The following is a 23771-nucleotide window of genomic DNA, read 5'->3' on the forward strand; positions in this document are numbered from 1 at the left end:
GAAGTTTGAACTTCCCATCCTCAGCTCTGTCCCTTTATCGCAGGGTCATTCTTCTTAAAAAATGTCCTGGTGATGTGGCAATAAATCATATAATATGATTAATATAACAGTATAAATGCAGTGCCAAGGGACCTCAAACAAGATCAAAACCTCATTGTTCAATGCTGTACACAGGCAGCCTCTGCTCTGAAGAGCTGGCGATTTAATTACAGGGTGCACCAGGAGTGCAGAGCGCTGCGGTGACTTACCTGGTGTCACTCTGTAAACCCCTGGAAGAATTAGACCTTCAGTCTTGCAAACCAGGGCTCTGCTCCCCACACCACAGTGCCTCTTCTGTGTGCTTTGCCAAGTAGCATTTTTAATTAGATTGCATTTGTTAGAAGAAAGAGCAGCCATGCATGTGCGTGTATGTATGTGTGCAGCACTGCCAACAGGCACGGCACAAGGGGATTGCTGTTTCTTGCACCACTCATTTTTAGCAGCTGCCGGTACTCACTGACCCAGTGTTTTGCATGCGGGCAGTAAGTGAACCATGCTATCAGCCATAGAAAGAGAAAAGAGATGTGGTCAAAACTTTTTACCTTTAAAAGGATGGAGCTCTTCTGCTGTTTAAATCACAGCTGTAAAAAAAGCCCTGCTCTGAGTCCCTGTGGCAATGCTCTGTGCTGTAGCATTTAGTTTGTGGATTGTGAGACTGACTCCCTGTTTTCAGGTGACCACCTTCACCTCAAATCTTTAACACCTTTTTCCCTCCAGCCTTTAGCTGCTGGTCTGGCCCAGCAGCTGCGCAGCATTTGTAGATACACACAGGACCCGTTTGAGGCCCAATTCAGCAAAACATGGGGGACCTGCAGAGGGCTAGTGTTACCTCTGCTAATGCTGACTGCAGGATCAAGCCTTTGCCTCCTCTGGACACTCACTGACCAGGCATTTGGCACCCAGCCCCATCTGTGTCACCTGCGGTGTACAGCTCTGCACGACCTGTTCCTCTGGACTGTATCGGCTCTGTTTCGGGGTCTGCAGGAAAGAGCAATCTTACAAGGGCTGTGCTGCCCAGATGGCAAGAGGAGCCCTGAGAGGTGCTGCTTCAAAAGCCTCAAAAGGAAAATCAGTCAAGTCCTTCTCTGGTATACCTTGGCTTATGGTATTTCAGGCCCATTATTGATTCAGTGCTCAAAATATCACCAGTGTCTTTAAATGGTTATTATCTATGAGAGGTCTTCAGTCCTTCAGAAGACAACAGTCTTCGTGAACTATCATGGTTAATGAAGTCTGGAAAAAAACAGACAAAAAAATGTAACCCACTGTTTACTTCTGCCCCACAGTTCATCAGCAGGGCCTTCAGACCTGGTACACCCACCAAGCAGGCAGTTTTCATCACACATCATGATCAGGCATAATTCTAGAGGGCAATGGATGTGTGCTGAGGCTTTGCACCCAGTTTGGGGTTATTATTGTCGATAACTCTGTGCAGTGTTTAGGCACCAGCTTTGGTGGCTGGAGGATCTCTCTGAGCCACTCACAGAGGCTTGATCCCTCTCCCAAGTAATTTATCAGTGACTCTTCTTCTTTCTGTTCTGTTTCCTCCTCAGATACAACTCAGTGCAAGGCAGGCTGGTTTTCTTTTCTCCGTCTCAGCTGCAAACAACATTTGGCTCTCAGTTACTCTTTTGCAAATGCAGAGTGAGAAGATTGAGGACTGAATTTCCTCAAGAAAGACAAGACATTATTTGTTTCAGTTACCAACACTCTGTAAATGGCTGAGCTTGCTGAGTATGTTTCTAGTCCGTACTTGCTTTTGACAGCCTTTTCGCTTTGGGTTGCAACCGTGGGCACTGTGAGCAGAGAGATTTTTGTGAGCACATCTTTAACTGCCCGAGTCTGCTGGACTACCATCGGTCAAGCAAATCAGTGTTTTGAAATCACCTACCTGAATACCTACCTGCTGTCTTCTCAACTTTAGTAGGGCTTTTGCTACTGTCCTCTGTTAACATCCTTATTAACAAACTGATAAAGTACGGACTAGATAAGTGGGCGTGAGCTGGACTGAAACTGACTGAACTGAACTGCCAGGCTTAAAGGATTGTGATTAACAGCACAAAGTCCAGCTGGAGGGCAGTGACTGGCGGTGTGCTCCAGAGGTCAATACTGGGGCCAGCCCTGTTCAACATCTTCATTAACGAGCTGGATGAAGGCACAGACTGCACCGTCAGCAGGTTCGCACTGGGAGGAGTGGCTGATACACCAGAGGGTTGTGCCCCCGCTGAGAGGGACCTCGATAGGCTGGAGAAATGGGCCGACAGCAACCCCAGGCAGTTCAACAAAGGCAAATGCAAAGTCCTGCACCTGGGTGCAGATAAACCCCAGCACCGCTACAGCCTGGGGGCTGATTGACTGGAAAGCAGCTTTGCAGAGAAGGAACTGGGGATCCAGGTGGACAAGGAACATGAGCCAGCAACGTGCCCTTGCAGCAAAGGCAGCCAACAGCATCCTGGGCTCCATTGCTAGCAGAACAATCCTTCCCCTCTGCTCAGCCTGGTGAGACACATCTGGGGTGCTGCATCCAGTGGGCTCCCCAGTAGAAGAGACATGGACATACTGGAGGGAGTCCCGTGAAGGGCCACAAAGATGATGACGCAAGTCTGTTAGGGAGAAATCACACACATTGCTTCAGATGTGATGGAAACAGAATCAGCAGCAGGTGGCTAGAAGAGATGGAGACTGAAAAGAACATTGTAAAATGATGCACACACAGACGTTTGTTAGAAGTCAACCCTGCACTGTTATCAGAACAGTTTTAGAGTCACACAAATCTCATCCAAGGGATACTTAGCTGAAGACCTGAAGCTTCATTCAAAATTACCCAAAGCTTAGCAGAGCTTTTTTGTGAACATTGATTGAATTTCAAGAAAAAATATGTTGTAAAGCAATTAGGGTTTTGTTTCTCATTTAAAAAATGGGGAAAGAGCAAGCTGCTGCTGCTGAGAATCTTATGAATTGCTGTTCAGTTTTATTCAGCTGCCTCTTCAAAGTTGCCTGACTTTGTATTTGAGGTAGAAATCATGTTCAATGCATCACTTTAGGACTCTCTTCAGACCTCAGAGATAGCAATTTCATACAGATCATGATTTGAAGTTGCATATGTTAATAAATAACATCCAGTGCCATATAACATATAGCATATAAAGGCTACTTAACAGTGAACAACAATAATGAATGATAGCACAGCTCAACAGTTACCATGCAGTATTCCTCCAATCTTTATAGGGGGGAAATGTAGGCACAGAAAGGAAATTAGACAGGACTTTGGAGTTAACACCATCATTTCAGAAACATATTATTTCTCAGTAGTTGCTAGGACTGCACAGAGGTCAATTAGATGCAGGTCAAGGTTTTGATTGCTTATCAGCTTTCCACTAAGAACTACAACCTTGCCAAGACTTTACTTTGAAAGGCAGATGTTAGCTATGGCAATATTGTTGTTTTCCATGGGAAAAAAAATAAAATCACTTTGTCTAATAAGATGTCATTTATTGTAAAATATGCCACTTTTTAAAAAGAATTCTGAGCTTCCCACAGTTGAACAAAGTATCATAGAATGATAGAACTGTTTGGGTTGGAAGGGACCTTAAAGATGATCTAGTTCCAACCCTTGTCCCTCCAGGGACACCTTCTGCTAGACCAGGTGGCTCAAAGCCCCATCCAGCCTGGCCTTGAACACTTCCAGGGAGGGGACATCCACAGCTTCTCTGGGCAACCTGTTCCAGTGCCTCACCACCCTCACAGGGAAGAACTTATTCCTTACATCTAGTCTAAATCTACCCTCTTCCAGTTTAAAGCCATTAGCCCTTGTCCTATCACCATATGCCCTTGTAAAAAGTCCCTCTCTGGTTTTCCTCTAGGCCCTCTTTAAGTATTGAAAGGCCACAGTCAGGTCTCTCTGGAGCCTTCTCTTCTCCAGGCTGAACAACCCCAACTCTCACAGCCTGTCTTCACAGGAGAGGTGTTCCATCCCTCTGATCATCTTTGTGGCCCTCCTCTGGACTTGCTCCAACAGGTCCATGTCCTCCTTATGTTGTGGGCCCCAGAGCTGAACGCAGTACTGCAGGTGGGGTCCCACCAGAGCAGAGCAGAGGGGCAGAATCACCTCCCTCGACCTGCTGGTCACGCTTCTTTTGATGCAGCCCAAGATATGGTTGGTGTTCTGGCCTGTGAGTGCACATTGCTGGGTCATGCTGAGCTTCTCATCAACCAACACCCCCAAGTCCTTCTCTGCAGGGCTGCTCTCAACCCTTTCATTGCCCAGCCTGTATTTGTGCTTGGGACTGCCCTGACCCACGTGCAGGATCTTGCACTTGGCCTTGTTGAACTTCATGAGGTTCACATGGGCCCACCTCTCAAGACTGTCAAGATCCCTCTGGATGGCATCCCTTCCCTTCCCTTGGATGTCGAGCCATTGACCACAACTCTTTGAGTGCGCCCACCCAGCCAATTCCTTATCCACTGAGTGGTCCATCCATCAAATCCATGTTTCTCCAATTTAGAGACAAGGATGTCATGTGGGACAGTGTCAAATGCTTTGCACAAATCCAGGTAGATGATGTCAGTTGCTCTTCCCTTATCCACCAATGCTGTAACCCCATCGCAGAAGTCCACCACATTTGTCAGACATGATTTGCCCTGAGTGAAGCCATGTTGGCTGTGACCAGCCACCTCCTTATTTTCCATGTGCCTTAGCATAGTTTCCAGGACGATCTGCTTCATGGTCTTGCCAGGCACAGGGGTGAGACTGACTGGGCTGTATTTCCCCGGGTCCTCCTTTTTTCCCTTTTTAAAAATGGGGGTTATGTTTCCCCTTTTCCAGTTGGTGGTAACTTCCCCAGACGGCTACAACTTCTCAAATACAATGGGTAGTGGCCTAGCCATTTCATCCACCAGTTCCCTCAGGGCCCGTGGATGCATCTTCTGAGGTCCCATGGACTTGTGCACCTTCAGGTTCCTTAGATGGTCTTCAGTGACCATCTTCAGTGAAGTCTCTTTTTATCCATTAAAAAACTCCTGACCAGCTCCAGTTCTGAACTATCTAGAGATTCAGAGTCCAGCTGTTATTTTATAAGCTAGATACGTTTGACATACGAAATAACACCTGATATTATTTCATATAGAAGGTGGTGTTTTCAGTCATAAAATGGCTAAATGGCGAGGGAGCTCAGATCATCAAAGATAAGCATTCCCAAAATTGTCAGTTCAGAGGCAAATTACTCCTTGTTCACAAGCTTACACAGTGGTGGCACAAGGGGAAAGTGGCAAGTCCTTCACTCAGACAATGAAATTCCTTCTCTTATGAAAACTGTACACATTCTGGCTTCATTTTATCAGTCATCAATAACTACCACTGCTTTGGAGTTGTCTGTGGACATTTTGCCTGATCACAAGCCTATGGCTGCACTTTTGGGATCCATCCAGAGGGATCACAGCTCAGCACTACACAGGCAAGCAGGTCCAAAGAGCACCTGGATCTGTAACAAGGTCACTGTCACCTGCCTCCTCTCACAAATTTCTGGCACTCCCAAGTTGTCTTCTTTCCCATCCAAACTGGCAGTAGCTGGATCTGCTCACAGAACAATAGACTTTCCCTTCTAAGCTGTTACTGAGCTAAACTAGTCTCCCTAGATCAAAAGCAGCTCTGTTCCTGGCTTCAGCTATAGAAATCTTCAGGATTATTTGCTCAATTAAGGCAGTAATAAGGACAGCTAGCTCCCTTGCCAGCCTTCCTGCCTCAGTTTCATTTTACTCCGTAGCAGCCATGGCCGAATAACAGCCCCTGGGGCAGAGCAGGAAGGTTCTGGATTAATACCTGTGTGCACCAAGGTGGCAGTCTGGGGTTGGGATGCACCTTTTCCAACATGAGCTTGGAGCACAGAATGTCTTACTGCAGGCTCCCCTGATCAAATCTTCAGGCACATGGAAGTATTGGCTCAGGAGGACTTTCAAAACCAGGATCTCCCACATCATAACCCCCTCAGATGTGCTAAAAGTTTGCTCAGCCTGGGCTCTGCAAGAAGACAGTGCTCCTGCCTGGATCCAGAAAAGCTGCAAGCACAGAAAACTCCCTGGTGGTCCCTGTAGCTGCTGCCACACATCAGAAGCAGTAGGTTTTCTGCTGCTGTGCCTCAGTGCACAGTCTACAGAAACAAGGTGTGTAACCTCTAGGGACGCATCAGTACCATCCTCACTCTATAAAGTTCAGGTGCTTTCGTCACCAGGCTTCATCCAGCTGTAAAGACTGGGTCTGCAAGTTCCTGGCAGACAGCTTCAGGGCATGCCCTAGGAACATCTGTAAGCTGAAGCTTTACAGTCAGCATATCAGCCGTTAGTGTGAAGAGAAGCCAGACGTTTTTCCTCTGCTGTAACAAATTCCCCGAGCCTCGCTATTCCCATGCGCTGGTCTGCAGCTGGTTGGAACAGCAGCTGCTTAAGTCTTCAAAATTCCTATGATTTCAAATGCATAATTAGAAGTGTCAAAAGGCAACAGAGAAGCATGTCATGCAATAGATCTCCTCTACAAGTCTCTGATTTTTTTTTCTTCCCATTTTGGATGTTTGAGCCGGCAACTGGCCAGCTGACCCAAAGATGTCTCAATGGTTCTGCTAACAGAAAGCTGACATCAAAGACATTCCAAAGCTGTTGTTTAGCATGTTTTGAGTGTGCCTTGAGGTTGAAATTTCAGTAAAACAAAGGTTCTTGTCAAATCAACCTAGTAAAAGCCACAACCCTAACATAGCTTCCTTCCAATAGACAACGAGCTTGGTTAGACTGGACAAAAGATATCTGTGAAAAATTTCATTTTGCTCCATGCAATATTTTGATTGTATAAACTACCACTATGTTAAAGACAAGAATGTTCAGTATTCTTCATAAAAATAATATACAAGGGAAACATCAACCAAACACTTTCATTCCTGTAGAGAGATATTCCTGCCATTAAATATCTTCATTGGTGGTCTGGAAGAAAACAGAAAATCAGTGCTGAGAATATTTGAAGATGATACAAAAATTGGCAAGACAGTAAATAAGGGAGATGATTGGTTAAATAGGGTGAACTGGGTCACTTGCTAAAGTCAGTAGAATTTAAAGACCTGCTTTCATAAAAGAAGAAAAACTAAAAGCAAAGATGAGAGGTCATATACGAGAGGGGCTGTATGCTGAAGTTCGTGACATTGGAAAATAGCAGCATAGTAATGGAAAACTACCAAATGAGTTTATGTTTATAACCTAATGCTAGAGCTGTAATAAGTAAAATTTGACCCTGAAAAAGTAATAGAATATCAATGCTGTGCGCAGTGACAAGACCAGATTTGCAGTCCTGTAGCAAGTTTATGTATATGCACTTCCAAGTTAAATTTTTCAGGCTTCAGAAACAGAAAAAATTGAAGTCCATGAAATACACCTTGGAATAACTGAAGAAACTCAGTGTCTTTATTTCATTTGAGGGAAGACAGAGAGGTGATCTGACCAAAGTTTGCAAGCACCTCTCTGTGGAATAGATTTGTAATGGAGGCTGAACCTATTCCTGGCACTGAAACAAAGAGCACAGTCCTGAAGTTGGAAGCAGAAGGTACAAAAATTGCAGCTAGCAAAAGGCAAAAAGCTTGAAAATGTTTACTAATGAAACATGAGGTTAATCAGGAGTTTTGGTCATCCAACTCATGAGCAAACAAGATGTCTTGATTTCACTGGGACACAACCTCTGCATAGCTCAAGTTAAGAACATACTTTTCCTTTGATCGGAATAAGTTCTGTTAAGGATGCAACAGTATCCTCTTACTAACAACCTTAATTCACTAATCTAGGGCTAAATATTTACAGTTATTCACCAAATGTGAAGGAAAAGAATAAATAAATATGATGAAAGAGGACAAAGAAATGCATTGCCCATGTAGCTCCAATCTACAGTGGATTTTGTGCTCCATATACGGCAAATTGTCATCTCAGCAGGCAACTTTCATCTGAGAGGGAGAGGTGGCATGGGCTATTGCAGAGCATACACAATGTTCTTTCCTCAGAGACTTACTGTTTTCCCTATGAAAGGTCTTCAGGCTCAAGCACATGACAGCTCTGTGTGTGCAGAAACAATGGGAGTCAGTCAGACATACCCTATAAATCTGTTTGGGGACTTTTAGGAATTGCTTACTGGGCCAATTCAGCATCAACTTTCCTTGGCTGTTGGCTAGTAAAACACACCCAGTGAAGCCAACAACTTTCAGCTTTGCGCTCAGCAGATTTCCTGTGTAAAACCAGCACGTGTCTGGCCACCAGAAAATTAATAGCTTTTCTGAGTAACTGTTTCTTCCTCAGCTGACTGATTATTTATAAAAAAAAAAAAAAAAAAGGTCATCTAGGGTCAAGATGAAACCGAGATGTTTCCCTGTGCACTGGAGAGGCGTCTGCTCCTTGCTTTCAGCTGACAGCCCTAAATATCACATTATACTGTCAGTGCTGCCATAATTGTCACTATGTAGTGGAAAACTGTCAAGAGGAAAGACTGGAAAGGGACCAATCCAGCATCCTGCACAAACCTGCACTTACAGCACTCACACCAAGTTGTAGCTAGATATCTGATCCAAATGTGAACTCCAAGCAAGTGGCAGCTGATGGACAAACTACCCAATAGAGTTTCTGTCCTGTGAATAGCACCCACCTACACTCCCCAGCAGAAACATTTGATTTCAGAAACATCAAAATTATCAGTTTTGACATCGTTGATTTCTCACAGAACCTGACTTAGTGTGCAAAAGGTTTCAAACACTCCGGTACTCCACTTTTCAGCAACTAAACTTTCTAGCATAGTTTGTCCCCATTGCTGCTTAACAAAAACTTCACATTTACACAGACAAACTCCTTCTGCACCTAGGGGAAGGGCGACTGGCTGTAGCAGATGGAAAATTTCAACTCTTGTCTCGATTACCTTTCTGCAGTTTCAGACCCAATAAGCGTCATAGCCATAGCAGTCACAGCAGTAGGATAAAAGCTCCCTGGACAAAGCTTCCTTTGTATTAGGGGACACTTTTTGCCTCCTCACATGCTTGTAACAACAGCAGTCAGTAAACGCAGAGACATGGGATGCTCAAAGGATTTGTTGAGCTTGGCAGAGAACGTTTTCATGTTCCTCATCTCACCACTCTTTTGGATACTGTGAGTCCAACAAGGGGTGAAAGACGTATTTCCCATTCAGAGGGTGAATGTGGGTCAAGCAGACTGAAGCTGAGCCTGAGGCGCTGCTGAAGAGGCAAAGGAGCAGCCGATCAAAAGCCCCAGCATCCTTGCATGGGTTTTACACCAGTGCTGCTTGCTCCCAGCAGGGTCCCCATATAAACGAGGGTACCGTTGTCAATCAGACTGTATGTCCCTTGTGGGAGGGGAGCAGGAGCCAGCAGGAAGCTTCAGCCAAAATCAAGTTAGCTGAACATGTAACTACAATAATTACCAAGACCCATTTCTGCTCCCATTATATCCAGCAGGGTCTGGCTGCTGCAACATTCCCTCTGCCTCCTTGCCTAAACACACACTTGGAAGACAGGCATGAATAGAAATTAAGTGACCCGGGAGCAACAGGGAACTGTCAGCTTGCAGGTCACATGCAGGGAACACTTGCTAACGAGGGGAACTGCCTGCTGTAAGCAAACTCCTCCTTGATGCTGGAGCCCAAGGATGCTCGTGGCCTCCCTCTCAGCTCAGATGCAATAACTTTAATTTTGTGTGGTTGTGAAGCCAAGACCAGCTGGGGTCAACATCTCATCAGATGGGCAGGAGAAGCGAAGTCAGTCACTTTTCATCTAGGTCCACAGCTGCTGGGTGCAGGGTCTGGCACAGTCTGCTTTTAGCTGGGGGCAGAATCTCACTGGTCTTTCGGTGTGTTAATTATTCCAGTGACCTGCTTTGACTACCAGGGCCAGGGCTGTCCCCCATGAAGGCTAGGCCCAGGGACAGGGACACATAGAAAGAATTAGCAGTTTTCCTCTGGAGAAAAACACCGTTCAATTAGTTTTCAGATAGTAGGCATTGCAGCAAAGGATAGTAATTTTATAAGCCAGTACTGTTATGAGTCTGATTCAGGCTCCCATATATTTTAACATGACAATTCACTTCTACTTCCAGAGCCAAACAACCTTATAATATACTTCCAAGCAAACATAGTGGATAAGAGGTAGTTTAATCTCAAGCTTCAGCTATTGTATGAAACACATAACAGATACAGGAGGATAGACAGAGAACATAGTCTCACCATGCCTGCCATATGTGTAAATAAGCATGCCAGGAGCTTGAAAATTCACTGCACTCCCATCCACAGAGAGTCCTCATGGGTTTGTAATAAACCATTCCCTCTCTGCTAGTTCATTAATCAGCTTCCCTTACACTGGAGCTTTCCTTATGGTGGTTTCTCATTAATGCCACGTTTGCCATCACTTCAGCATGCTGGCGTTCCCAGTGGGAATTTCCCCCAACACCAGCACTACAGTAAACAGCCGTGCCCTTTGCCCAGGCAGTCCGGCAAGCAAGGACCACAGATGTGGCATTACACGAGGGCAGCACTGGACGCCTGTTCACATCCCAAGGATTACTGCTGCAGTAAAGCCACACGCTGCCTTGAAATGCTCGCGTGTACACTGACCTTCGCTGGCCTGGGCCTCCCCTTCTCATGTGCAAGGAAGTGGCTTGACCCCACAGGCAGCCTTTTTTTCCTTCCAGCTTCCTCCAGCCTCTACACACACAGCACGGTCTCTTTTTGCTAGCAGATAGTATTTACTCAAATCGAAGACAACCCTTAAGAGTTTAAAATCCAAGGTTCACCCCTTTCATTTATTGAGACTTCATGCTAAACAAGAGGGAATTCAGGGTTTCTGTTCTGCCTTTATGGCATGGTAAGAGCTGACTCTTACACCGTGTCCTTTGCTCAGTGCCTTGGGTACTCTATTGGCCTATTAATTAGGAAGCTGGGCTCAACCCCTTCTCTTTCAAATTTGGAGGGAAGTCAGACTGCAGCCTCTCACAGACCAGGCTTTGGGGCAGGCCTCTTTGACTCACTAGCCTTCAAGAGCCCCAAAAGTACTGTTCCCCACCATCAATATAAGGAGAAGGGATATGTCACATTTCAACCCCCAACCAAAACCACTGAATCGCTGAATCCAGCAGAGAACAGATGGCTGCCAAGGACCATCTTCTTGGCTGCTTGTAACATGACAGAGAGAGGTAACTCCAGAGGTCTAGCAAAAGACTGCCTCCCCCAAACACCCAATCTCTCCAAGTAACTATTTTTCTCTGTTCCACATCTTTTAACTTTGATTTAGTAAAAGCTACACCTAATGACTCAGAATGCTAACAGTGAATTAGCAGAAGCCCTCAAGAACCTTGATAAATTTTCTTTCTGATGCGACTATGTCTTTCAGGTAGGCATCTGATGGCAGCCCAGATGTTTAACAACTTCCTGGTTTTCACATGTTTACCACACGTTCATTTCGAGCTGATGCGAGGCAGCCAAAAGCCAGCTCCTTTGGCAGGTGCTGCATGTTTGGCCAGGCTGAAGAAGTGCAGCGAGCCATGCCACACAGTGCAGCAGACAGCAGAAACTGCTTGTCAGGCTATGTGCTGTGCAGCAGGTCATCCAGTGAATGCCTAACGAGCCTTTGCAAAGTGGAGGGAGCTTCAACTCATTTCTCAATTCAGTTCATTTCTTTCCCTTACAGCACCTGTACAGGATGCTGCCACTGTGGGCTGAAGATCCACACTTACTTTGTGAAGTAAGAAGGAGCAACTTCCTGCAACTTCCATAGGGTGTTATCAGGCGGAACCCACGGATGGATGCATGGGTGGGGTTTGGTAACTGAGTGCAAACTGGTGGTGCTCTCTACCCAAGCATATATGCCTAACTGCAATGCCTGTGGTCCTGGGCTGCATGTCAAGGAACAGCGTTAGTGTGATTCAGTTTCTGCGCATCACCATCAGCACTATTCGCAAAACTTGAGTATTGAAAAGATTCTGGGGCCGGGGCAGTGGGGAAGGTGGGGGAGTGGGCGTGATCATATTGTATACAACTCTTCAGGAAAACAAATACATCCCACAATAGACACAGCAGACATGCACACATCTGCTGCCAGGGAGCTAAGGCACATCTGCTTGGACTAGAAGTGGTAAGATGTGATCTATTTCATAGGACATAACCAAGTCTACTAATGTATATTTTTACTTTAGCACCATGCTTTATTCCACTACTTTTCCCTCCTCACCCTTTTTAATCAACTCCTTTATGTTGGAATATCAAGAATCAAAACACCTCAATGATGAGGATTCCCTTGGAATAGAAAAGATACTGTCTAAGCTTTTTTTTCCTTGGAATTCCATCTTAGAAATCTTCTTGCACTGGAAACATAAAATACCAGAGACATCAGACATAAGCAATGCCATTTATTGAAGCTTGAAACAAATATGCCATCATAGTTTGCTTTTTAAGCCTTGAATGTTAAAACACGCAGTGAATGTGCCAAATACACATTTTTTCCTGAGCAACCTGTTGAGGCTGATGTGTCTCAGGCTAGTATGATAATATAATGATATTACGCCTCTGCACTTAATACTCTATTCAGTTTTGAGAATAGTGACCATCTGGGTTAGGATCATAAATCCACCTTTACTAAAAAATAGTTATGTTCTAAGGAAGGAATCTTGCTGAATGGATGGAAGAGATGACTGCACATATTACTAGCATAGAGGAGATAACAGGCTGATGAATTTGATGTAAGAACCTACGTAAAATACAGCAGTGACACTGCTTTATTAAAACAGTTCATGTTGTTGTCACAGTCTTTTCCCTAAAGTTTTAAGCCGAGCAACAGTGATGACTGTGCTTCCCTGGGTAGAAACATTATTTTGATTAATGTCCATAATATAATTTATTCACTTTCATCCATTTCAAATGAAATTACAGCTCCCTGAAGAAAACAATGAAGCCAAAAATGGTTTTACTCCACCCTAGCTGTAAGGAAGTGACAACCCTCCCAGGCATTTTTCCTCCCACCTGCACTATATCCACTCAGTCAGCTCCTTTCTCATTAGCCCACATACCTGATGGCCCACTTCTGCTGACCTTTGTGGATAAAACATTGCAGTACCTCGGAGCACAGAAGAGTCTGACTCTGAAGCGAATCTAACTTTGTCCTGCCCAAATCCTAGATGATGCTTCTGGGAACATCAGAAGCATCTGTGCTGTCCACCAGTCTAGGTTGTTCGGCCATCAGAGAACTTCCCTGGACATAGCAGTACAGTCTGAGGCCAAGCTCCACCCAAATGCTTCCTGAATTAGACGGGACACCTCCACTCCTTCACATGCTTCAGTATTTCTGTGACCAGTGGAATAAGAATTGCCCAGATTTCTATTGCTCAGAGGGTCAGCAGCCATTCAGGACCTCAGAAGGCCATAAGCACACTGTGAAACTTAAAAAGCATTATGTCTGGCATTGGCCAGCAACACCATAGACATGTATTATTTTAAGAGTATGTGCACGTATGCTATGTACACACATGCATGCACATGCACCATTGTAAGTCATCCCCCACATCTGTTATGCTAGCACCATATTTTTAACAGTGGATTTTAAGTTTTATCAGCACCTATAACTGGGGTTATATTGCCATCACAGAGGTTAATAAATCTAACCGTACCATGCTGCATATCTTGAACTCCCAGAGAGTTCAAGTGAAGTGAGCCTTTAGCCAAAGGTCACAAATGTATGAAAAAGGACAATTAGACTTGTGGCCATCATTAGGTTAATACCTTATAGCCAGGCCCAAATATTTCTATTAACTTTCATAAAGGTCTGTCTAGAAATAGGGCTATTGCTAGCCATAGTTCTGTAACCATAGTGACACTTGGATTCATGGCTATGTGTCTTGCTCTACACTACATAAAAAAAGACATTTCCCTGTATTACAATCTCAAATTGTCAGGTAGCTAGGGAGTAAATCTGAGATTTTCAAAAGAGCATGAAGAACCCAGGTGTCCAAATCCTACTGAATTTCAAAGCAATCTAAATGCCAGACTCTGTCCAGATCTTTTGAAAATGCCCAGTTTTGCTTCAAAAGGTCAAGTCTGGTCTTCCTAAAGTTTGTTATGCCATTTTCCTCTATAGTAAAACAGAAAAGCTATTTGGCTAGTGCTCTCCTAATGCCTGAGGCCCAGAGCTATGCAGATACTCTGGGTGTCAGGCTCCTGTCCCAGGTGCCCTCACCCTCACTATGATCAAGGATTTGCACTGGGGGAAAAGTTTGCTCTGAGGGAGGTGATAAGAGTACTCTTGTGGATGTGGGCTTACACTCTACTAGGAGATACTGGATTAAATGATAGTTCTATCACTCAAAATTGGCATGAATTACAATCTATCTATTAAGGTGGCAGACGCAAACAGCTTTGCTTTCATGGTACCAAGAAATGTTGCTTAAAATGTATTTGAGAACTTAGCATCCCATATTTGGTGGGGTTTTCAGGTTACATCAAGATATTTGTAGCAAACTGGCCAGGACAGGCTATTGCTGAGGTATCCTTTAGCGGTTCAGTCAAGTACTAAATGAGCATTTTTTCTTTTGAAAAACCCAATGTTTCTATTTGGCCTGTGTACCATAATCAGTTATTGTAAAACTCTGCTTTTAAATTTATGAAGTGAGCAAACAATTTAGAGAAACACTGCCACTTCATCTTGGTTCCTAAAAACAGAAAAGTGAGTGAGCATAGAGAGATCTGGCCCACAGCACAGATCTATCTCTGCTGCCCCATCAGCCGCCTTCACTTAGCACTCTTGAGAAAGCGGTGCTGCTGTTTCAAGTGCGTTGTGGAAAAGAGATGGAAGAAAGAACAAGTAAAACATCATTTAAAAAAATAAAAAAATTCTTGCAAGCTTGTTTCTAGCCTCTATGCATGCCTAAGAAGTACTAGCTGCTGGTACATTGCAAATTATATTACAAATTTTGGACTATTACAGGGCAAAATTTGAAGCAGTAAATTAGGACTGATAACCCTAAGGGATGTGTTTTCCCAGTTTTGATCACAGATTTCCATTTAAATTGGATGGTTCAGAAAAAAAAAAGAAGGAACATAAAACCTGTAAACAGAAGCCCTACTCAAAGCAACTAGATAAAAAACAGCTAGTGCCGAGCAGCTTGGTTGTTGTTTTCTTGGTTTTCAGGTGATTTTCTTCTAGATTTCGTGTAATTTTGTTGCTTGAGGCCTCGCTGATCCCAGTATCTTGCTTTGTTACGAATTCGGGGCTGACTACATGTGAAGCAGCACTGAGTCCGTATTGACAGCAGCAAGCACTTGCCAATGCCTTTCAGCCTCTGGCAGAAGTGAACTGACAGTTGGTCTTTGCTGCAGGGTAGTCCTATGGTGAAGAAAAGAAGAATTATCTATATTTTGCTGACAAACTATCTGTATTTCTAGAATTTTAAACTGCTTTATGCCAGACAGTCATGCCTGTTAAGGCTCTTATTTATGATGGCTTTCTCTTCCTTTGTATTATAGGTCACCTTGACCCCCCTAGAATTTTAGGACATTTAAGTGAACAGGTCCTATTAAACTTCACATGACCTTCTTTCTTGAAAAATACAGCAGTCTTTTATTCCTGTTCAGTGAGGCTTTACTTTTGTGGCAGACATAGCCAATCCATGTTTTTCACTTTAATGTTTCTGCTTTTAAGAACTGCCAGAGAAAGTCTAGCAACAATGATTTATGAGTCTGGTGCTTTCACATTCTTGTAATAGCGCATTTAAGACAAGTGCAATGGGCTGGCAGCGTGCTGCAGAGCCATGCACAGCAGACAGAAGAGCACAGACAAGGCACGTGCAACTACATGTTCAGCTTGACTATGCTTCAGTTTCCGCTGCACCAAAATAAGCCAGGGACTGTTACTGTATGTATTATGGTGCTTATAGGTCTGTGGTAGCTTTAATAAACGGAGATGTCAGATTTAGTTAGATACTACAAAATGGGGGTCCTCAGCTGTGAGAATAGATGGCTCAGGGGAGAGGCAAGGTTTGCAGAGGCAGGAAGGTGGTGGATTAGCTGAATGCAAGGCTGCTGTTGTTCAGCAAATCCCTCAACACTAGAACTGGGGAAACTCAATGAAACTATAGGATAAAGGTAATTTGAAACAGATAAAAGCATTTTTCACAGCAGGCTGTGAACCTTGGGAACTTGCTGACACAGGAGAGGGTGGAAGCAGCCAGCATGGCAGGGTCAAAAAGCTATGCAACAGATTCATGGAAAAAGGTTCCATAACTTTAAACTAAAAGGCACTAAAAGGGGTGCCTTTAATAGTCTTAATATGTCAGTTGGGAATGCTGGAGGAATACCGTGGAAATGAATCACAGGAAAGGACTAAACTCCTGCATTTTCCCTAAGCAGCATCTTCTAATGCCATTGCTGGAGACACAATATTGGGCTGCATGGACCACTGGTCTACCCAGGAGGGCATTTCTTAGGTTTTACTGGCCCCTTGAGCTTTTATTCATGAAATAACTATTACTAATCTGTGTAGGTAGTATTTATCTGAGTCTGTCCTTCTGAACATGAGAGGGACAGGAGATAAGCAGACCAGTTCAACCTTAGGGCAGAACATGTGCTAAAGATCTTTGAACAGCAGGAGGAGTGATGCATCATACTCAATGGTATGCCAGATCTGCACTGCACTCAGCAGTCAACCTCTTGTCTCATTGCCACATTAGACCCTTACTGCTGGCTTCCTAAGAGGGAAGAATCCTCCTCCAAAAGGCCTTTGAAGGCTCTTCCAGAAGGACTCTGAGCTGTTGCTGTTCTTACCTGAGGGTACCTGCTCGATACTGCAATACACAGACTACAGATAAAGATACCCTTCTGTATGTTTCCTCCCTCCCCTGCTGCTTCTTTGCTGAGCTATTAACCATCCACACAACTGGGCTCCTGGGCCCTCAAAGAAGAGAGGTACAGGACACCCAGAGTCACAACAGGACTTCTCTCCACGTCTTCATTTTGGAGACAGTCTCACCCTGTGGGACACTGAATTCATAGTGCCTAGGCCTGTATTTGGGTTCACTGCCAGTCAGATTTTTCTTACAGTGTCTGTCTCACTTTGCTTGCTTGGAATCCCAGTCCAGAATTTGCAGTTCCCATAGGGTATCTATCTTATGAGATGGCATCTGTTTGGACTCACAGCATGTCCTTCCACAACAGCCTGTGAGTTACTTAAAACAGGTCAATACAAGCAGACCTATTCATTTAGTTGTGGCATCATACATTAGGGACGCATGCTCAGAGAACTCCATTCCCTATCATAGCAACACAAGGCCAGTACAAATGGAGAACATGATGTGATTCTACCAACAGTGCAGCTGAGCAGTAACAGGTTAGGCTGACCTATAATTACTGAGCCCATAGCATTCACAACAAGTTGCTAAATTGGGTCAGCTCACAGTTTTTGCAGAATCTCAGCACTAATGGAGAGCTTTTTTGAAACTGTCTGAGACAAGTGTATTATCATACCTGTACTTTTCTTGCACTCTTGCAGATTGCATTTCTGATACTCTGTGGGCTTGAGTTTATCCACACACATGCTGCCATTTTCAGTTTCATTAGTTTCTATATTCATGCACTTCACAGTCCTTTGCTGAATGCCCCCTCCACATGAAACGGTGCACTGAAAGAGAGTCATTTTAACATATATAAAAGTCTTTTACATACAAATTGCGTAATATGCCAATCCTTGAGCTGTAATGTGAAGTGAAGCTAAAAATGCCATATGATCGAGAAACAATGACACTAAAGTACTTTGTGTACTGCATTCTCCATCCAGACACCTCCAAGGTGCATCATGGCCTGATTTGGCAGAATACAGCAGAGGGGTAAATAGTATAAATACAGCATCTTGGAATGTGTAACCAGGGTGAGAGGACTGTTTTCTACAGAGGAGGATAAGGATGATCTGAGATGCCAGTCCTACAAAGTAAGACAGTAGTAACCTACATTAGTACTGCACACTGGCATTTTTTGCTTCCTGTGTTTTCTCACCATCTAAATTAAACATGCATCATCAATTGCAATGTTAGCTCTAAAAATGACCAAGCTGAAGATTTAAAAAAAGCTCAGTGAGATGTTTTTTCTTTGGTGACATTTACACTGTAGTTACCCTTTCTTTATGACCTCAAAACAACTGCCAGTTGCTTGTTCTGGCTGCACACACATGGCCATAAAAAAAAAGAACATTTCAAAATATGTTCCTGAACTATTCTGTAAATGTACTTAATTCTCCTGACATCCTAGAGTGTCTGAGAATTCCAGTTAATTTTAAATTCTTTTTCTCTTCAGATAGTGGCCAGCAAGATAAAATATTTCAACAGATAGAGAATGCCAGCTAGTGAAGCGCAAGAGATGAAGACAGGACTGGTACCTCTTTAATTTTTCTGCAAATTATCCTCTCTCTAATGTCTATCTCTATGCATAAGACACAATATTACTGGTGTGAAGTACATTAAAAGGTCTTAGGTACTCTTGCCACAACTTTAGATTAATGTTTAAAGTAGGTTTTTTATTAAGTTAAATAAATGGGATTAATAAATCAGTGGAATAGTTGCCATCCATTTTGGTATTCAGTTGCTTATTTTATGCATGTCCCAACATTTTCACTTCCATGTTTAAGTGTTAGAGTTACACTAACTCTACATTACCTTATACTCATATCTCATCTAACGGCTTTGTGTCAAAAACAACTTACTAAATTTTCTGTGTTAAATGACTCTCCATTGTTTCCTTATTTGTGGTGCCTGGCTTTTGGTGTTCTTTCAATGTTCTCTTCTGCTGTGAGAAGGATTTGTAATGTATGAATAAGTTTATTAAGGAAACTGGATGGAAAGGTTTATTAGATCTACCAGTTTCTTCACAACTAAACATGTATTGCAGATACTGGAAGGTCCCCCAAACATAAACCTCATATTTGTCAATTAGATTTCAAGATGTCAAAGTAGAAGGCTATTGGTCAAAATTCAGAATTACTGTTTGTGTGTGTAAAGTCCAATATTCCACAAGTTGCTTTAAGGGTCATCCCACCCCAACAGTCTTGAACAGTGGAAAATTTCAAATGAGTAATGGAAGAATATCAATGGTATCTCCTTTTTCATTTGAAAAGGAAGAAAACCCCCATCCTCCAACAACATCTAATGCAGCAACAGAAAGTAAAAGCTACAACGTCTATCACCTGAAGGAACGGAGATGGGCTGGCTCTGAAATGTTTAGTAATATTTTCAAAAGATCTCCCATTGTAGCTCCAACTGTGCATAAGAAACTATACTTGCTATAGGCACTGACTAGTGGATAATATGACCAAATATGGCCAACTCATGACAACAAATAAAACAAAAAAGAACTGAATCCTACTGGGCCCCATGCCTGGTTAATCCACTGCGTACAAGGTTGCCTGTTACATGATGCAATAGCATTAGGTCTTTTTGTCCAGTCACAGTAGCCACCTTCTGGGCAATAGATATGTCGCTTTTGCTGGCCGCCACCACATGTTCTCGAACACTAACAAAAGAGGTGCACAAACCCATGAGGAGAGAGGTCGGAATGGATGAGAACCCAGAAACAGACCATAAAGACAGTAAGAAATGTTCTTCATTTAGAAACGTAGAGCCACAGGTAACAAGAAGCACATCACTGACCATGTGATTTAGAAAGATGCACAGGTTAGTCTACATACCAAGTCTTACAGTCCAGGTATGAAAAACTCCGCACTGAGACATTTATTTCATCATATGCTTGGGCAGAGACAGGGAGGAAGCCACTATTGGTCCAAAATGCTTGGGGGAAAGCTGTATTAATGCAACAAATATAGGACACCATGGAAGTGGTGACATAGAACAGACAACACAGAACTGCTCATGCAGCACCACCAGCAACAGTAACTTTTCTAACAGGAATGAGATTGGAAGTCACATGTCTGCAGGATTAATCTGTAATGTTTACTGAAGACAGTATAAGTTCATGACATGCAGCATCTTAGTTTTATGAGGCAGTTGGGGACACTAAAATTCACCCAGTCCATACAATAAATTAACTATTTGGCAATAAAAGCATCATAAAAAGACAGTGACCAAGGTTATTTTTTAAACATTCTTTTGTCCACCTTCTAATATTACTTACCAACTGACTTTTTACTATTATTCACTAGGCCTGCAGTAGAGCCTGCTTGAAATACACAAAGAGTTTCATACTCTGACATAACTCTGACATGAAATAAGGCACCAGATATACTTTGAATAATGCGTTGTTCCTGTCCTACAGGGAATTGCATCCCTATGGACAGAGGACCAGAGCTGACATCTGATAAATCAACCTTTTCAATCCAATTCTATCCACTATTCTTAATATAAGGACAACTGCCAGGGTTGGACAAGTGTTTTTATAAAATACTTTAAATGGCAAACAGGTGCAATAATTTGGCAATTCTTATTTTTATAACCCTTGCTGACTGCTCTGACAGGAAACCCACATCCTGGTCTGCTCCTTATTGCAGGTGTGATTTGTCAGTGGCCTGTAAGGAAGCAATGAGATCACCGCCCTTGAAATCCAAAAGCAGGTCCACAGTGCCGCAATTGTGGCACTTTCTAAGCTGTTTTTGGTGGGAGTAAAAACTAAAGTGTAATGAGACCACATGCGTTAGCTGACATAAATATGTGCCTGCCTGCCTATGAGTTTGTTGGCACAGATTTGTATTACAAAGTGACCCAAAAGTCACATTTATCTTAAGTCTGACCGCAGCTTCTAGCCCCATAAAATTCCAGCCCAAAAGTGTAAAAGAAAATTCTAAATTAATCATAATGAGAAAGCAACATTAAAATGGCAGCAAAAGGGATCAGTCTGAATGAATCAGATTTACTGATTGAGTAGGATAGCTAAAACAAATCTTCTTCCAGGCCACCTGCTTCTCTCTTTCAGGGTATGGTAATTTACAGATCTAGCTGCGTATCACTTGCAATCCTAAGAATGGTTCTGGGAAGTCTTACAAACGTCTATGATAATTTTTATTGTAACCATACACAAGGACTGCAGAACCTGAGTGGTATTAGCTGTGTGTCTTCCTTTGAGGGAAAGTTTACCTAACAGCATAGGATCTAAGAGTCACTGTTAATTGACAGCTAATTGTTCATTCCCAAAGCGTCTTTTAAAGAACAATACCTCATTCCAGGGCTCCACATGCCACTTCAAGCAAGGCTCCATGTTACAAGTGGTGTTGAGTTGTGGTCTATAGCCGAGTAATTGACAATGAAAAGGCCTGAGAAGTCGCTTTTCACGAACATCAATGCAGTGAACATCTCGGGTCTTGAAACCACCGTTGCAGTTAGCAGAGCACTGTACACAAAACAGAAAGGGACACATCTCTAAATGATGCTCTGCTGAGGGGCTGTCCCTTCCCCAGTCACAGAGGAGGAGGACAGCCTGAGCTTTGAGCATCCCAAATCACAGAGGGAACTTCCAGTTTACCATAACAGCAATCTGTTTTTAGGCTTAAAAACTGTGGTTTTCATCATAGCAAATTGGAACACCCCATATAAATACTACTCTTTCTTCACTGGAATATCCACTAATAACATGGATGAATATTTAATTAGGAAATCTTGCCAGCTACTTCCAAAAATGTCATAGTGAAACAGTCATAATGCAATAAATGAAAAAATGAATCCTGTATGCAGGGAAATTGTTGGTTCTTCAGTTGTTTTGGAGGGAGGGCAGCAGGCACAAAAGAGGCAGAGCTGCATGAGTTGATTTCTTATTCAGCCATAGAAAAGGTAGGTGTACATGGTAGCAGACTGTTTAGGCTGGCAAAACTGCTCCTCATTTTAGCCCATAGACTTGAGTTGCTCCTGATACACCAGAAGACAGTGGACTCATCCCACAGCAGCAGTTCCCACCCTCACCTTCCTTGCTCCTTCAGGCAGAGGAGCATACCCCAAGAGGCACCAGGAGGTCCATACCCCAAGAGCAGCCTGGGCATGAGGGGGTGGGAAAGAAGACAGAGACACCCTGAGCCTCACTCACAGCCCGTGAAATCGCTTCTCAGCTTGGAGCTCTACTGGCAAGCCAAGTGAGCCCAGCAAGCCCTTCCAGCTTCCTATTTCTCCCCAGAGCTTGCTCCAAGGCCTCATGCAGCAGCACCAGGTTACGTCCCGACATATCAAAGCCCAAGACCTCTCCTGCTGCTGAGGAAGAACTGAATTTGCTACCTCAAGGATAAGGACAAATACACATTTATTTATCTTGTCTTCATCCAGAATTAAAGCCAATTCTGCCTACACCTGAATAAGCAGGTCAGCTTTCATCTTTACTGCCATCATGCAATGTAACAACTGATGCTGTTCTCCTCTGCATAAATAAGCATTCTTCAGATGAACAAGGAACCTGAATACACTACTTCCCCTGGGAGCTGAAGGATGGATGGAAGGGGAGTCCATACGCTTGTTCACAGAAGTTTCTGTCCCTCTGGATAGAAACAATGGACAGAAGTGACTGTGCAAGAAACTGAGTACACACAGCCCCAAAATACATGCAAATTATGTCTGGTATTAAACTCAGACTGTAAGACCTAGTCTGAAGCACCTTTCTTTTAGGGGAGGGGCAGAATTAGACGAGAGTAAACTATCATCCACTTGTTGCAGGAGCAGTAACATTTATGAAGAAAAAGTGAAGGTGAAATATGCCCAACTGCAATTGCAGAATGTCTATGTATCATTTAAAATGAATTTCAAAGGCTTAAATGTGGTTATGTAATGCCTTGGCCTTTCCTGGACTTTCTAAACAGGCATGTATTTCACGTACAAATCAATTCTATGTCAAAGAGCTCAATAATTTAACACAGGTTTTGTAACTATAACCTTTTCTTTGTATGAATTTGCCCTCTAGACCAATGGCAACAACATCATCTGCAAAAATTATATATATTGAGAAAGTCTGAGATATCAATCTTTTTCTTTATTAAATCAACATTGTTTCAAATAGAATTTTGTAGTTTCTCTTTTGTGTCTTGAAAAATAACCCATTGTTTGAAGCCCCAGTTTTAGACAGTGTGAAGACAAAAAGTAACAAGCTTCAAGAAGTCACTGAAGTCCTTTCAGGTTTTCATCACACATCTTACAATACCAAAAAAGAACTCAAATGCAATCCATTGGGTTCCACTTACCACCTTGGACACTATTCTGTTTCTTGACCAGGCCTGTGTACTTAACTAGGACCAAGTAAGACCCTAGCCATAGCAAGCATTGTCCCCAAAACATTTTCCTTTAGTTTTTATAATGTTAAACTTAGAGGTTACATAAACAAGGTTCAGATCATGTTACATAAGAGATCATACAGAGTGGCAAGGGTGAACAGGAACATGCCAACTCCTTCTCCGAATTCCCACTTGCTTCTTAAAATTAGGATACGGCTCTGGAAGCAGAGACCAAAAAGATACCACATGCAAGTATGTGCAGCTTTGCCCTGGGATATCCACACAACATGGACAGTGAGCCCTGCATGACAGTGAGCTCTAGATGCAAGAGTTAATGAGCACGACCCCCACACAGGAAGAACAGAACTCACAGCAGAGTCTTTTCCCAAAATAACTTAGTCAGGAAATTAGTAAATTAGTGCTGAATGGTCAACTGGGAGTCATGTATGCATTCACTGAGTAAGTAATTATTTTAAAAATGAAGTATTTAGA

General features: G+C 43.2%; 1 protein-coding gene across 5 annotated transcripts in view; it reads right to left on the reverse strand.

The window, feature by feature from the left end:
* Positions 1–12447: 12447 nt before the first annotated feature.
* Positions 12448–23771, reverse strand: part of ADAMTS12 (ADAM metallopeptidase with thrombospondin type 1 motif 12) — a 167240-nt gene continuing 155916 nt past the window's right edge. For all 5 annotated transcript variants that reach the window (XM_075020419.1, XM_075020418.1, XM_075020421.1 and 2 more), the window contains 3 exons: positions 21251–21424; positions 17564–17717; positions 12448–15428 (listed from right to left, as the gene is read on the reverse strand). In XM_075020419.1, coding sequence (XP_074876520.1) covers positions 15193–15428; positions 17564–17717; positions 21251–21424 — 564 coding nt within the window. In that variant the 3' untranslated portion in view covers positions 12448–15192. The remainder of the gene's footprint in view (positions 15429–17563; positions 17718–21250; positions 21425–23771) is intronic.

This window comes from Buteo buteo, chromosome Z, assembly GCF_964188355.1.
Source record: "Buteo buteo chromosome Z, bButBut1.hap1.1, whole genome shotgun sequence".
NCBI classification, from domain to species: Eukaryota; Metazoa; Chordata; class Aves; order Accipitriformes; family Accipitridae; genus Buteo; species Buteo buteo.